The 14,805-nt window shown below is 42.6% G+C and overlaps 2 protein-coding genes across 11 annotated transcripts in view; one reads left to right on the top strand and one right to left on the bottom strand.

The window, feature by feature from the left end:
• LOC110991034 (troponin C-like) overlaps positions 1–14,805 on the top strand; it is a 72,699-nt gene that overhangs the window by 3,183 nt on the left and 54,711 nt on the right. The window contains exon 1 of one of the 7 annotated variants that reach the window (XM_087134558.1): positions 4,223–4,362. The exons of 5 other annotated variants lie outside the window; for them this stretch is intronic. Coding sequence is in view for 1 of the 2 variants with exons in the window: in XM_087134559.1 (XP_086990685.1) it covers positions 4,347–4,362 (16 nt within the window). In the remaining variant the exon portion in view is untranslated. Of the gene's footprint in view, positions 1–4,222; positions 4,363–14,805 lie in introns of those variants that run through there. One more of the 7 variants, XM_087134559.1, reaches the window with a different exon arrangement.
• Positions 463–14,686, bottom strand: LOC110991029 (uncharacterized). 4 transcript variants are annotated; one of them, XM_087134541.1, is made up of 8 exons: positions 14,174–14,683; positions 11,744–11,915; positions 10,353–10,416; positions 8,365–8,739; positions 7,440–7,799; positions 6,186–6,539; positions 3,821–5,973; positions 463–3,550 (listed from the first exon to the last, which is right to left on the bottom strand). In XM_087134541.1, the coding sequence occupies exons 4-8, from the start codon at positions 8,654–8,656 to the stop codon at positions 3,275–3,277; spliced, it is 3,435 nt and encodes a 1,144-aa protein (XP_086990667.1). In that variant the 5' UTR covers positions 8,657–8,739; positions 10,353–10,416; positions 11,744–11,915; positions 14,174–14,683; the 3' UTR covers positions 463–3,274. The 4 variants fall into 4 exon arrangements, with proteins under 4 accessions (XP_086990667.1, XP_086990668.1, XP_022111801.2 ...); XM_087134542.1 differs by having other exon boundaries at positions 10,353–10,413; XM_022256109.2 differs by lacking the exon at positions 10,353–10,416 and having other exon boundaries at positions 14,174–14,686.

The following is a 14,805-nucleotide window of genomic DNA, read 5'->3' as shown; positions in this document are numbered from 1 at the left end:
CTTTCGTAAGCATTCTTTCCCTTTGACAATGCCGTTAATTGAAAAAAGTGTTTTGAAAATATACCCTGTTTTAGCGATATAATACATTTAGCATGCCCACCTTCTGATGATGACGTCAGACAATTGGTTCCACTGATCACCCCATTTTCTCAACGGATTACGTTGAATTCGTTTTCCAAGCTCAGAGTAAAACTAGGAATTTCAGATTGAATATTTCCTGCGGTCGTGTATTTTTCATGACTGTGTTGTGCCAAATGTCCAAAATTCCTGAATATTGTAAGGGATTGAGAAGAAAGCGTTGGAAACTGAAGGGAAATTACATTTCAAAGAATTCATAAGTAGCCTACTTCCATTCTCCCTACTAATAGACTGTATTTTTGTGTCATGCATCTTGAATTGAAGTTGAGGTTTACTTTTTTATCTTTGGGACCTGGGAGTAAAAGTAACAGTAAGGAAATAAAATTTATTGCAAATTAATGCCACTTTTGCATTTTTAATAATTTCAAATTTGTGATAAATTATATCTAAATGTTTAAAGCCACATTTAAACATACTGAATCCGTCTGGAACCACGCCATTTAACATATTACATTAAATGTGAGGGATTCAGGGAACATGATGAAAAACTGCTTCCCCGTGAATAAAGTCTAATGAATGAATTTATTTTGTGGCCGTGCTGACAGGAGAAGTCAGAATCTGCTCTTATAGGGATTTCAATATACAAGAGGGAGTGATCCTGTAAAGGCCCATCTCCATGGTCAAAACTGTGGGAGGGAGGGAACATGCACTTTCTCCCCCGATAGATTTTTAATGGCTTTGATGGGTTTTGACCCAGACGGATAAGCCAGCTGCCATATTGGAATTACAGTGGCCAACTTCGGTCGGCAGTACACTGCAGATAGCTTCCTGGAAAAATATCCTTGTTTCATTTTTGATGTGAAACAGAGAGCGGAAACCACAATTGGAAAGTGCAACCCTCCATCGATACTGAAAAACAAACCTTCGGCTCAAGGCAAAATACTTAAGCAAAGGAAACTCAACCGTACCCTGGCATCCTATACATTTTCTAACCCAGCCATTACAGTTGTAGACGGTAGTTACATAAACGTCAGCATTTTTGAGCACAGATTATTAAGAATGTTTTACAAAAAATGCGTAATGGTCTCTCCTTCAAGCCTGATCAAGAACGATTGAAATTACGAATGATTAGCAGAGGAAATGTGAAGATAGGCTTATTGTTCTCAGAATCCGACTGAAAAATTACATCCACTCGTGAATAATATGGTACAATTAGATATAGATAAAGATGAAATATGATTGATCAAAACGTATTATGTACCACGCTCTACGTTTAATGTCTTACGTTTTTGTTCACTTTCTAATTTCCAATCTTAGTTCTACCAGCATGCTTGGTTAGGCGTAGTTACTGTACAGTATACATCTATAACCCTTCTACCATTTACATGTATAACAAGTGCAGTTGCTGTTCAAGAGTTTTGCAATACCTTTGCTGCAGTATTCCCCGTTTTGCATAAATTGTATTTGGTTACAAATCTGTAAGGGCTACCATTCTTTTGCAGATGTGAATTTTTACGTCTGAGCTAGCCTGAAGTAATGTAATAAGGGGACTTTCTGTACGTACATGTACATTTCGAACTGTGATTTTAGGCACAATGAAACCCATTCAGCCAGCATGTGTGGTCACATTACGCTATTCCAGTTGTGTTCTTACACTCTGAATGCTGCAAATATGCAATAAAATTCTTTATTTTAAAGAAATTCCCAGTAGAGAAGCCTATTAAGCTAAAAAGCGAATATGCCTCATTATTTTGAAATTCGGAATGCTAATGCCTTTGACCTTAAAGAGCACCTCTAAGGAAAACTTTTTTTCTCTGATTTTATCTGTTCAACTAAATATGGATGCATCCAAATCGAATACAGTGTTATTTGTATTCAGCGCTCAACTATAACAAGCTAAAAAGGTTTTTTTTCTGTTCATGCCAAGATGCAAATTCTGAACGTGCTGAATGTAGATTGTGTTATTCAGAGAAAACGAGGGGAACCCTCGCCCTGTGTTCGTAGTGGATAAACCCTTGTGCATGTCAAACAGTGCACGCAGCCATTGCTTGTAGCCATTGTTGGCATGCACAGGGGTTGAGACCGGAGGGCGAAAAACCTGTCTCTTTCCAACTTGCGGCTGGCCTGGCAAATGAGTGGTCACGGGATGTGAAAGGTGCAGTTTTGTTCAGTGGGGTACTGTGCAGTTCCTTCTAATTCCCTAGGGGGTTACTACTTTTAAGATAACAGATCTTTTATGGGGGAGTTAATAATGGTTCAGAAATCAGGGGTAAACCGCTCCAAATCTTGTAAACCAAGATATATTAAATCATTAGGGGAAAATGGGCCAAGCCAAAATGAATCAGCCACATTGATAGTTTTGTCAGTAGAATGCTTGCTTGCCTTTTTGTCTGCAGAATACGGCCTCTAAGAAGGTTTTGCCGACCGGGCGTTTATTTTCAAATTACCGTATTTTTGTAAGAGCTTCCATTTGTAAAATTCAAATACGGCGTAGACAAATACACTGGAGTTTACAACTGAAATTCAAGCACAAAACGATCACGCCCACGACGCCATTTTGTGAATCATAATTTAGTCATACTTTTATAATACTATTCGCTAGAAATATTGTATTTTAAGCTAATTTTATGTCAAACACACGCAGCCATATTCACTACCTACCCAATTCTTTGTACTCTTTGTACTCTATGTACCCTTGTCCAAAGGTCAACAGTTACGCTGTAGATACATTCATATTAGTCATAGTTTAGCATATTTACAGTTGTTTATGTGTGGGTCTATAAAAGCTATAGCCACATGCCGGTGTTCCCTTTGCAACGTTTTGGTTACAAATCAACACCTCACGTTATGTGCATTTGAACGGCCGCATTCATAAACAGAGACGAACGTCTCAGCAGAGGTGAAAACGTAACATTTCCATTGGCTTTGTTTTTCGGCCCATGCAGATAAATCAAATCAATATTTTGTGAGGTAAATGTTTTAAAAGAAGAGAATGAGGCAACCGAGTTTTTATATCAAAGTTACTGTAACTAGCCATGGTCTCTAAGTCTATTCTTGTTCTCTGAATACTGCCATTCTTACGTGTCGGAATGGCATCACTGCCTTGAATTACAGCAGTGTCCGCAGGTGTTGTTAAAGAAATCTAGTGGGGCGGGCGCAAAATGCATCTATCACTGTCATGCAGTGAATCGGTGCGTCAACACATCGACCTCTTCCGGTTACCCCAGAGAAGTAGTTTTTGTGACTGGAGTTGTTTGTGCGTTCGAGAGGTATGGACCTCTAGCGGTGGCCACGGCTGGTCGAACAAGCTTTTTCGCCACAGTGTCCTCGCTTGGCGACTGAAAGCAAAGGATAGGAACACAAAGACACCCTGCAGGGAGCAAAAGATGATGAACAGATACCGAAAGACGACCAATCCCGTTGCCATAGTGACGAACCCAAGGATCCAGGCGAAACTCATCAAACTTGATATCTGTTTGAGTAATGCATTGAAAAAGTCAATTAACCTGACCCTTTCATGATGAATTACACTTATTTTAGAGACCAGATCTTGTGTGTATAGAAAAACGTGTTCCTCATAATCAAGTGAGAACACGGAAGTACTTTAGAAGGCTACCTTGTGAAATTCAGAAACTTGTGATATCTATATACGTAAGTATATAGATACAGATATAGATACTTTCGACACAGAGTCCAATATATGTGTATATCACTTGTCTTGTTAAACAGGAGTTTTTCATACCTTTAAGTAGACGACGAGCTCCTGCCACACTGCCTTGGCCCTGGATCCTTTCTTGCTCAAAATGGTGGAAGCTTTCTTGCTTGCTCGGATACCTCGGATAGTGCAAGCGAAACACGCCACGTTGAAGCAGATGCAAAGCGCAATTGGTGCATAGAACATGACGTACGCAGACCCGCGTCCTACCAACCAACAGGAAACCTGACCGCCGTAGCCGAAAACCAGACGGGTGCGGTTGCTGGTGAAGTGTAAAATTAGGTTGGGGGTCACGAACAGAAGCGGTGCACACCAGCCGATCAAACACAGGCGGAGAAACCTACTCCTGCTCTCTGCGGTTTTGGCTGATGTTGTGGTGGTGAAGGTTCGCATCAAGTCCCAAGACATGACCGCCATCCATGCAAAGGTAGCCAGCCACATGTAGTGACTGACGACCGCTACGGTGATGCAGAGCGCACCGTCAGAAGGACCGATGACCACTGTGGATAGGATTGCCAAGAGTTGACCAGCCAAGATAGCAAGAGACAAGCTCATGATTGCCAGACCAGGTACGTTTCTCAGAGTTGGAAAAACGCCGTAGGTAATCAGAGTGGCCAATATCCCGGCCATAGACAAACTGAACGCCACTACGTTGAGAACCTGTGCCGGGTCATCAAAGGAAAAAGGATCCCCTGTGGTTGAACCACGGATCGTTGAGAAACAAATAAGAGTTTCACCACTCAGTAAAGTCACTTCGGTGGGCACATCTGGGTCATGGATCTTCTCGTTTCCTTTAGCTTGAATTTCACATGTTATGTTGTTTTCTTTTATCCCACAATAGTTCACAAGTTTGAATTTCTCTGTAGTTTCTGCTCGGACTTGGTACACTATGGATGTATTTCGATATGTTGAGCTAACGAGTGTAGGAGCACTGGCGATGAAGAGGAATAAGTTCCCGCTGATATTGACCGGTGTCACATTCACGCGATTGACATCAAAACAGTCCACATCACCACTGCTGCTAGTGTTACTGTTTGGTGTCATCTGTAGATTAGATTTATCACTCACCAGGACCTCTGCCAAATTACAGCGACCCACCCAGTCCGTCCCAGGCCTGATTCTCTCCAGGCTCAAGACGTCATCCAACACCCCTTCAAGTTGACTTGTACTTTCCAAGCAAGAGGTTGACAGGGAGAAGGCAGTGTCAACGGTTTCGTAAACTAATTCTGATTTTAACAGTTGCTGGAGAGAGGGGAGGAAGTGTAGCGCCAGGCCAAGATTGGAATAACCAATGGCTTGCAGCAGACATTTTGCAGAGTCCACTCCAGAGCGAATGCTTTCATTGGTGTTTTGGGCGCCCTCGTTGGCAGCAGTAACATGTAGGTGTGTTGTAAACATCCTTGTGCTAAGATCTGCTGGATCTACTGTAACGGTGTGGTGATTTACTCGTTGTGGAGTGACACTTGGAAATTGCTTGTGAATCAGCATCAAGCCCTCCATTACACTTTGTCCTTGGTTATCATCACACACTCCCTCATATGATTGTCCTAAATTGCACTTCGCGCAATGTGGGTTTTTGAAATTTTTATGCGGTGCCATGTACGATTCACAGGCTTCCGTGTAGCCGTATGCGTACGTTGGACAAGTGCCAATCGTAGAAGGACACAGTCGCAACGTTTTCTCATAGTCAAATAAGGGTACTGGAAGTAGGAATTCATTGGGTACTTTAGTTGCATTGGAGTCGAAGGATGAAGCAGCTGTAGCTCCATGACAGATAGCACACGCCACATTCTTGAAGGGCACCAGCGACCGATAGAGAACAGGATTCACATTGGAGGGGAGGAGGCATGCCCGTCTTACTTCATCTTCTCCCCAGGAATCTGGACACTCGCTCACCAGTTGATATTTCAAATTCTGACTCGAATCTAGGGACCAGCATTGGTAGTAGCGGAGGTTGTCCAGTAGTAGCAGGAAGAGATCGGGGTCATGCCTAGTGTAGTTGCTGCTCAGCCACTCCAGGGACGTCGAACACTCTCTGGCGACGTCATAGCAACAGTCTTGAAAAGTCTCAATGACGTCACAACCACACTGGACCGGGGATGATCTTTCTCCGCAGCGCCCTACACAAGTCTGTTCTGGTGTAATGCTTTCGCTTCCCGCCAGACCATGCATTGTTATTTCTACAGGCAGAGAAAAGGAAATCCGCAAAAATCGAGGTTATCTATCGAACTTAAATGCATTTCATTGTTGTAGTTGTAATCATGGAATTTTCTAAGCTATTTCAAATCGCTGTGCCTTTTTAAAAGCTGACCATATTCACCAAAATACATACACCAAATCATGCATGTGTCCTCGAGTTCTCAGCAAAATTGCATCACCTAGGAGTACCAACCTAAACTGCAAGATATACGCATGTAGTGGCCACCCGTTCTCCAGCATTGATTTTGCAGTCGGAACCAGAAAAAGGATCCCTGGTGTTTCTTTCGTAACAGGTATTCCACCGCTTTGCCGCGTTTTTCGGCCGATAGGAAGTGGGACTTGATCAAGCAGGACGCGCCGATGCGATAACAAACGTCTTTAGCCAGTCTCTGCGAGGGATTGCCATCATGGAGGCAGGCTGGCCCCCAACCAGTCCCGTTGAACTGCAACTCCAGAATGCCTTCTCGGTCGTTAAGACCGTCAACAAGACGAACACTGACATTCAATCCATAGAGACGGGTGTTACTGATGGCAACCATTTCTTCATCTGTATTGAAAAACAAAACAAGTACAAAAATGCTATTGATTTCTTTCCCACTAATCGGATCTTACGGGACTGATAGATTTTTGTAACGATCAATCTTACAGCATTAAAAGCCTTAATATTTTGAACGAATAGTTAGCTTATATTTCTGATCATATACACCATCACGTCTAATTCCTTTCCATGAAAACCTCTTGGTACGGTACCGCACGGCATTGTGAGTCGCCATATTGTTGGTAGAAACCATTGATCTCTATTATAAAGACAGAAACCCTATTCCATTGAGATACTGGGGATGAGCGCCGTAAACCCCGAGAAACTATAAACTGTGAGCAGTGTTTCATCGGCAGGGATACATTTAGATTCCAATCAGTCAACGTGCATGCCAAGCGTTATGCACCGATCTACTCTTAAGATCGTTACTTCAAGGAATTATACTGTATGTTCTGTGACATTGCCAAATCAATTAAATGACATTGTATTTATAAGTGGTTAATAAGCCAAAATCAATTAGTAGAAATGCGCGTCTTTTCGTGAAATCGAAATCAATTTGTCCCACTTGTTGGCCTTTTTGTGCAATTTATTATTCCGTAGGGCGGGGATGTAACAAAGATTTATTGCTCTTCGTGAAAGCGAAAATCTTACTTGACTTACTTTTAGGCCTTTCCAGTCAGTACCTGTTGTTTGTGTACGAAGGGCAGTCAGATTTATGTCTGTCCGTGAAAACGCAAAATGTACTCCTCGAAATTTGGGCGTATAACATCATGAATATCGAAATATGCTACTTTCAACATGTTTGGCTCGTCATGAAAACGGTGACGGGTTATTTCAATGGTTCCCCGTCGTCAAATCACCGTTATTTGTAGGATTTGGTTTTTTTCAGTTCTTTGTCAACCAACTCACCGCTGGCGCACATGACCTCCTTGAAAGTTCCAGCACAAGAGGGCGTTCTGTTTTCGCAGCTGCTGTCCATCAGCGTATGCCTCAGACACTCTGTCCACGAATGATACGCATATCCACATCTTGTGGTCATCAGTTGGAGTGTAGGTTCCCGAGTCTCGTTTGTACACACTCCGCCTAGACCGAGGGCTAGCTTATATCCGAAATGCCGGCAAATCAGATCGGCTTCATAAAGGTCACCGTCGATATCGGCTTGTTGGTCCTGTGGGCGGCACCTTGCTAGCCAGGCCCAACCTGCCGTGCCGACGCTTACCTCTACCCGGCCCTCGCGGGGAGAACACCCAGCAGATAGCCGAAACGTAGCTGCATGTAAAATATATTTTAAAGAATCAAAAGAAAAAATCATTTTCTGCAGTGAGAAACGGGATAGTTGGCAAAGGAATAATACAAGAATACCAGGTTACACATTTTGTGTCATACGAACAAGCCTTGACACCAACGTGTGAAAACTAACATTAAAACAGCTTGGTATTTTCAATTATTTTGGCATAGCGTTGTTTAATTGTTTGGCCCCCTCCCGACATCTGGCACACGTGATTTGACCTTAAATTATGCATTTTTATATACATATGTATATTTTTATTCACATACATATATATATAAAATAACCCATCCTGCATTTTTGGGAAATTTGTTGGCCAATGGATACCTTCAACTTCCTTTACATTTATGTAAAATCGACGCACGCATGACCAACAGGTATCATCCCGTGCGTTTACGGGATATTCTGCTTAGTATAGCCTTGATGGCCTCAGGACAGTTTCATGTAGTTGTAAAAGGGAATGTTGCAAGGTTTCATTGTATTCTTATGAATCGAGCAAGAAGTGTTGTAAGTGCATGTTCATAGATACAAACGGGAGAACCATACGTGGAATGCAGAGAAGTGCCAAGTCGGAACTGTGGTCACAGCTGGTCGGATGCAGAGACCAAGCAGCAAATGAGCACAGGTCGCCGGGCTTTTCATGGGTGCACGTGAAACCCTGAGACCATATTGGTTTGTCAGCCTTGCCGAACCTCTCGCCCGCATAGCTGAGGCTGTAGGGAGCGAGGAACCCCAGTCGAGAGCAGATGCCGCGCACTACCGCCAGAGGGCAAGCATGCGCCACCGCGGTGCTGTTTCTGTCACAAACCGTGCCCCATATGTCATCTGGTGGTCTCATCTCCAGCCGTCCCTCGTAACCGTGCGGTCCGCCGGCTAGTGTGACATTCCAGTCCCAGGAAAACCACTCCAGCCGTGCCTCCACTGTGTGAAACATGCGGAAATAAACTTATGATATATAGGCAGGTTACAGTTCGGTGCTTGTTTTTGACCTTGTCAAGTCTATTGTTGGAGTTTGAAACATCTTAATATCTTTATGGGTTTCTGAGTCACAGATAAAAAGCCCAAACTGAGGCTCTTGATGTTGATGTTCTGGGGTGAAGAGTCCACAGCTTTTATTTTTATTTTATATATCTATATATACATTTGTGAATTTTTGTAAATAAATATTTGTAAATAAATAAAATTAAATGTTAGACTATGTTTTCTGGAATACATACTTGACAAATTAACCATTACACATTTCTTCTTTCATTTGAATAATTGCAAAACATCATTTTATCGTTACTTGTAATTGAGTCTTGCTCATCTTAATTATCGTCTGCGATTGCTTTTGATGATGAATAAACTTTAGTATACACCTACTTGTTATGTGTTCATTCCTTAAAATGACCTAAAACTTAGTGTTGGTAGGTGGGGTGGGTGGAGGAAAAACTAAAGCCTCGGACAGTCTCAACGCAAGTGCCGCACAGTAGGATTTCAAACAGGCTTTCGTGTACGGTTAAAAAGCAGTGTACCGTGAACCCTTTGCTTGTGCATATTGAGCCAAAGCTGTTGCGTAATCTTCTTCAACAGGTGTATAGTGAAAGCAGAGAATGAAAGCTTTTGCCTTCACTGGTAAGGATGAATCGTGTCCAATAAATGTGATTAATGTTGTTTCACGATTAATCTTTTCTTTAATAGTCACAATGCATTTCAATAAGTCCCCTTTACCACAGAGTTAGTGACATAATGTTCGGATTTGGTAATGGAAAATTCATTTTCACAGATTTCGACGATTAAAATTACAGCAATTGGCGATGACACTCAACTTGCGTGCAGGTCATGCGGCCGTACCGTTGACATCTTAACAGTACTGGACATTTCCTTTCGGACCCGTGTGCGTCATTCAGCTTTTTGGTTTTTGCAACCCGGACTTACCAGTGGAGATTTTGCTGGCCAGCAGAGCTGAGTGTTTTGTGTTCTCTGTTTTACAGATGATGAGATTATAACTGCGTGTCATAATCAGAGGACTGCCTTGTGAAATGAAAGATCATCTTTCATTTCTTCGTGTAGATTAAAGTTTATGCAACATTTTTAGCGGGTGAAATACCAACTAATGCAAAAATTGGGCAAAGCTTTAAGCAACAGTTGGGCAACACCAGACATTGCGTAATTAATGAGTAAAAAATTTGCCATGGCATGAGTTGGTAAAACCTTTGCTCAAAGATTGGGTAATCGTCAGTGACCAGTTGTTGGCCTGGTTGTCGCACAGTGTTGGTTCAAATTAACCCAGTAATTTAGTTGATATAAAAGCCTTCCCTGAAAAACCTAGCAGCAACAGTGTTTTTAGTATGAAAAAATTAACTTGTTACGTTCAAGTGAATTTAAAGTATAAGATTTTATTCACATGTAACTCCCCTTAAAGGCTTCTTCGGCAAGTGGTGCAATGCGCTCACGGTTTAACTTTTTCTTCTGAAAAACAATAATAGCGCCGAAACTCCTGGTTCAGACAGTTCTATGGCTTCCAGAAATATCGTTTGTTATAAACACATTACCTGAGAATACTATCCAGGTCTCACCTCCGAAGGAGTTTCGTGGGTCTTGACGACACTGGGACTGCTATCACGCCGGGGGAGACAAACAAACAAACTAAGCACATGGGACCGTTGGCGGGACTCTTATTTACCGCATTTGTAAAAAAAAATGCTAGACTTGATCCAATTAAGTCAAACGATGTAGTAATGCAAGAGCTGACTCTTGCCAATTTATGCAAAAGCAATTAGATTTTTGATCACTCATAAAACATCAGTTTCAACACTACCTTTGTATTATACTTGTATGGTTTTGTGTGTCGAAAGTTGTGTGTGAAATCCTTTGCGAAACGAGGGGCAGGGGAAAAAAGAGGCCACGACATGTGCGGGTGTGATTGCAGTGTAGACATGGCTTCACCCGAAGGATTTTATTTTCATAATTTTCCAGCCGCACATATTTTCCCACTTGAAAGCGCCATCTGTTCGAGAATGCAGAGTGAGGCACACATGGGCACATAATTTATTCCTACATCCAGAATAATATCATTACAAAATAAGTTTCTTTTATACAGTCTCTGTCACATTCCCGTGGATAAGACACGTTGCTGTCAGCTTGCATAGTTGAGAGGTAAAACTAGCCAGAGTCTCTTGATAAAAGGACAGTCTAGAGATATTGGTTCCAGTAAGTTATTGTCTGTTGTCTTGTCTCTTAATTGTCATTTACGTTATGCTATGAAAGCTTACTTTGGAATGAGATTGTCCTCACTGAGATTTTCTCGTAGTAGTTGCAACTTTGTTTTTGTAAGCGGTACTGACCAAGCGCAAAATCGGCTGCACATTATTGTAATGTGTTTTGTTGCTTTTGTTTTCGATCCAGTGTGCAGCTGTTTGCAATTTTCAGCTGTGCTGTGATACTCTCCCCAAAGTTGTCTTGACTGGAGTCTATGACTCGACTCGAATCCGAATAGGCCTAGTGTCACAATTTTAGGACGACTCGATTCCCGACGGATAAATTACTCGTTTTGACTCAAATCACTGGGAGCAAATTAATGACCCGATGCGACTCGATTCCCTCATGAAAAGATCTGACTCGAGTAATAGTTACTTTTTGGATAAGCCCCCCCCCAGTAAGCTCCCTTGCGAATAAATAGTTGAAGTTACATACAGTGCCGGTTTATATAATGTTCTTGTCATGTATTTTAGGTTTTCCCCGGTTAATTTCGTTAAATTCGTTACAATGACTGTGCTGGACTCACAAAAATTAGTAGTTCAATCTAACTCTCACCCACCCTGATTATGTGATTTCCAGTGCACCCGTTCGTTTCCCCACTTCCTCCGTCTTCCCAACGTGCATTGTTATGTACTTTCTAAAGTCTATGAACCACAGGCAGCTATAGAGGCATATATGCACTTACCTATGAGTAAAGTCAGCGAAAGTAACAGAATCGTCTTCATGCTCAGGGTGGCCCGTTTCGTGCAAACTGCACAGCTTGTTCTTGTTCTGTGGCTGTTTTCACATTGCCTTAAATAAGCTTCCTCCGTCTGTGTACGCTGTTGACCCATCCGTTTCCAGAAACAGCTGTGGACCTGTTCAGCGAGATTAACAGAGCGTAATATTGTAGTGTCTCGTTACAGAAGTTTTATCTTCTTTCGTTGCCTCGGTTCATATGCTATGAATTCCTCAGAGTGTGTTACCTGTAAGTGCTGGGCAGTCGTGCTGAACTAATTAAAATTTTGCCGAAGGATGATTATCTTGTCTGGCGGTCTAGCGTGAAGCCTGGATGTCATATTACTCATGAAGGAGCCAATATAAGAATCAGCTTCAGTATCTAACATAACGTAATAAGGTTTTGCATTCCCCTTTGCATAATGTAATGTGACAGCCATTAAGAGGGGGCGTCTACTGTCTGGTACTCATTATGTATGTCTTTGCATGGATACATTACAGGTTGAGTTTCCTTCTTCTTCATGAATCCACCGGCGTAAATCCCTGGAGATGGGGATATATTTCGCCCCCACCTTTTGAGGCTGATGGGCAAACAAGTGATCTCTCCACTCTTTTTACGGTATGCAAAAGGATTACATAGGACAGGATACGACAGGGCACGACACGACATGAAATTGAATTAATTAAACCGGATTGTAAATTTTTTAGGACTTCCAAACGACTAAATTGAATTAAATGTCACTGCATGAAAACGGATGTACATCAGTCATTAACATCCCTACATGCAGGCGCTTACTGTCGGTACTACGAGGCAAAGTCTGCCGTAGGATACAGCTCATTCACGGGGCCAGTCGCCAGTCTTGGTCGCCGACTTTTTCCTGAACGAGGAAAAATTAACTCGGCCTCCGTAACTTACCACTATGATAGTTCTCGGTCACCCGATCGATATCATTTTTTGTTTTTTAGTTCAGAATAAATTGTTGTCTTGCATGTGATCTATTGTTGAACCGCATCAATTCTACCTTTACAACTCTACCTCTACCTGGCGGAAGACTTGTCTTTCTCGAAAGTACCTGTCGCAGATGAAGACAAAATTACCGCAAAGTCTGTAATATCACCTTAAATCAATTTCCCGAGACAAGAACTCCATATGAGTGGAATTCTTCAGTAACCGTAGGCTTCACAACTTGGTTCTTCGCAGCTTTGGTGAAGAATTTAACGGTAAATTCGAACAATTTGTTTGTATCCCCTACCTCCCACCTTCAACTGCGTAATGCCCGCCAACCCATACCCTCGCCTCATCTTAGTCGTCCTCCATATATCCCACCCCGTTTGCGACAGTCGATCCAGTGCCGGGCCTCAACTCGTACTATTCCTAGATTGAGGCAAGCCCCCTTACAACGAAGGTACTCATCACACGGCCTCTTTCCAGTCGGGGAGCTCGCACACGACTACGTTGCTTCGTCCTCTCCGATCCTAAACTTTAAGCGGTTGTCTACAGTCTACTGGCCGAGTGTTTTGTTTTTTGGGGGATGGTTATCTCCGAGAGATAGGTACTTCTCTCTCTCGCTCGCTCGCATACGCAAACGTCCCCTCCCCAAAACGATACTGCAGCTGACTTCAGCCCATACAACTTTTTTTGCTGGAGTTGGACATAAATTTCTGGAATTCCTTGACGATCAAGAAAATCGAAGCTGGTTCCATTTCCGCTTCCGACCGGGCTTGGGCAATGACAGTTCTCTGCTAAAGACATTATCTTACCGATTGTCGAACGAGTCGTCATCCTACAAAATACACTTACCACCTATAGTCATGTGAAGCACCTTAACGCTTGGCAGCTCACAGTTCGAACCCAAAACGGTGATGATGACCTACGCGTCATCTCCAGGATGGGAGGCTGCCCTTCTTCCTCATCAGGTTTCAGGGAACTGGGACCCCAAATTCCAGTGAAGCCACATTGTCTTGGCTATTTTCAACGTTTCACGCCACTTCGTTTTTGCATCCAAGAAAGGAGCGTTTTGATCTACTCTGACAATTCTACGGCAGTGGCCTCTATCAATCATCAAGGCGGCACGCGTTTCCCCAATTGTGCATCTTAACTTGGGAAATTCTGCACCGGTCCATCAATCAACTGATCGACCTACAAGCTATTCACATCGTGAGATCCGACAATTCCATCACAGATGCACTTTCCGACGGCATTGTCCGCCCCACCGAATGGACTCTCCACACCCATATAACCAAAATACTCTTCTCGATGAAAGAGACGTTTCATAAATCTCTTCTTCAATGAAAATTCGTGCTGCATGAAGAAGGTTATGTAGCTCTGACCATTCTAACGTTTGTATATAATTGAAGAGTACATATATATTACTACGGAAGCCTAAGGTGACAATACCTGAATAGCTGGCACAAGCAGTTGCCTGACACATGTTGCCCTGGACCGCACATATAGCCGCAGCATAGGCATAGGCTTACTGACCAACGTGAATCCTGTTTGTTCGTTAATAAATGTGTCCAGACCCATGACACGTGCAGTAAGTGTAATGTCACTCAAGCGGCATTTTTCTTCCCCTAAATTTTGCCAAACTGAAGACAGTTTGCAGTCCAAATATTTCACATCGAGCTCGTACGTTTGGATGCATCGTAAAGCCTATACCGTACCGATAGTGTGAACGTACGTGTGCGTGTATTAGCTCTGTACTTAGCTTTCGTGTGATTAACTGGTTTCCTTGTCTAACTTGACAGATGCCATTGACTGGCGCGCTGGATACCAGTTTGTATTACCGCGAGACAAGAAATAAACAAGGCCGTAGACAAAACTATTTTTTCTCACAGGTGAAAATTTACACAAGTAACTGAAAACACCAAATCAACATATATTTTTGCTAGTCATGTGAATTCCCTTGCGGTCAAAACAGCATCTCAGAAATCAGCTAAATTGTTGTGCGCCATGTTTGTCACGCGTGTTAGAAGGCCATGCGCGTGCTCGTCCCCGATCTGTGTGGAGAGCGCGTGAGGAAGTTCAGG

This window comes from Acanthaster planci, linkage group LG03 (genome assembly GCF_054643075.1).
Source record: "Acanthaster planci isolate LZ-2023a linkage group LG03, COTS_SCS, whole genome shotgun sequence".
Classification (NCBI taxonomy): Eukaryota; Metazoa; Echinodermata; class Asteroidea; order Valvatida; family Acanthasteridae; genus Acanthaster; species Acanthaster planci.
Note: the sequence above shows the minus strand (reverse complement) of the source record. Positions and strands in the feature narration are given on the sequence as shown.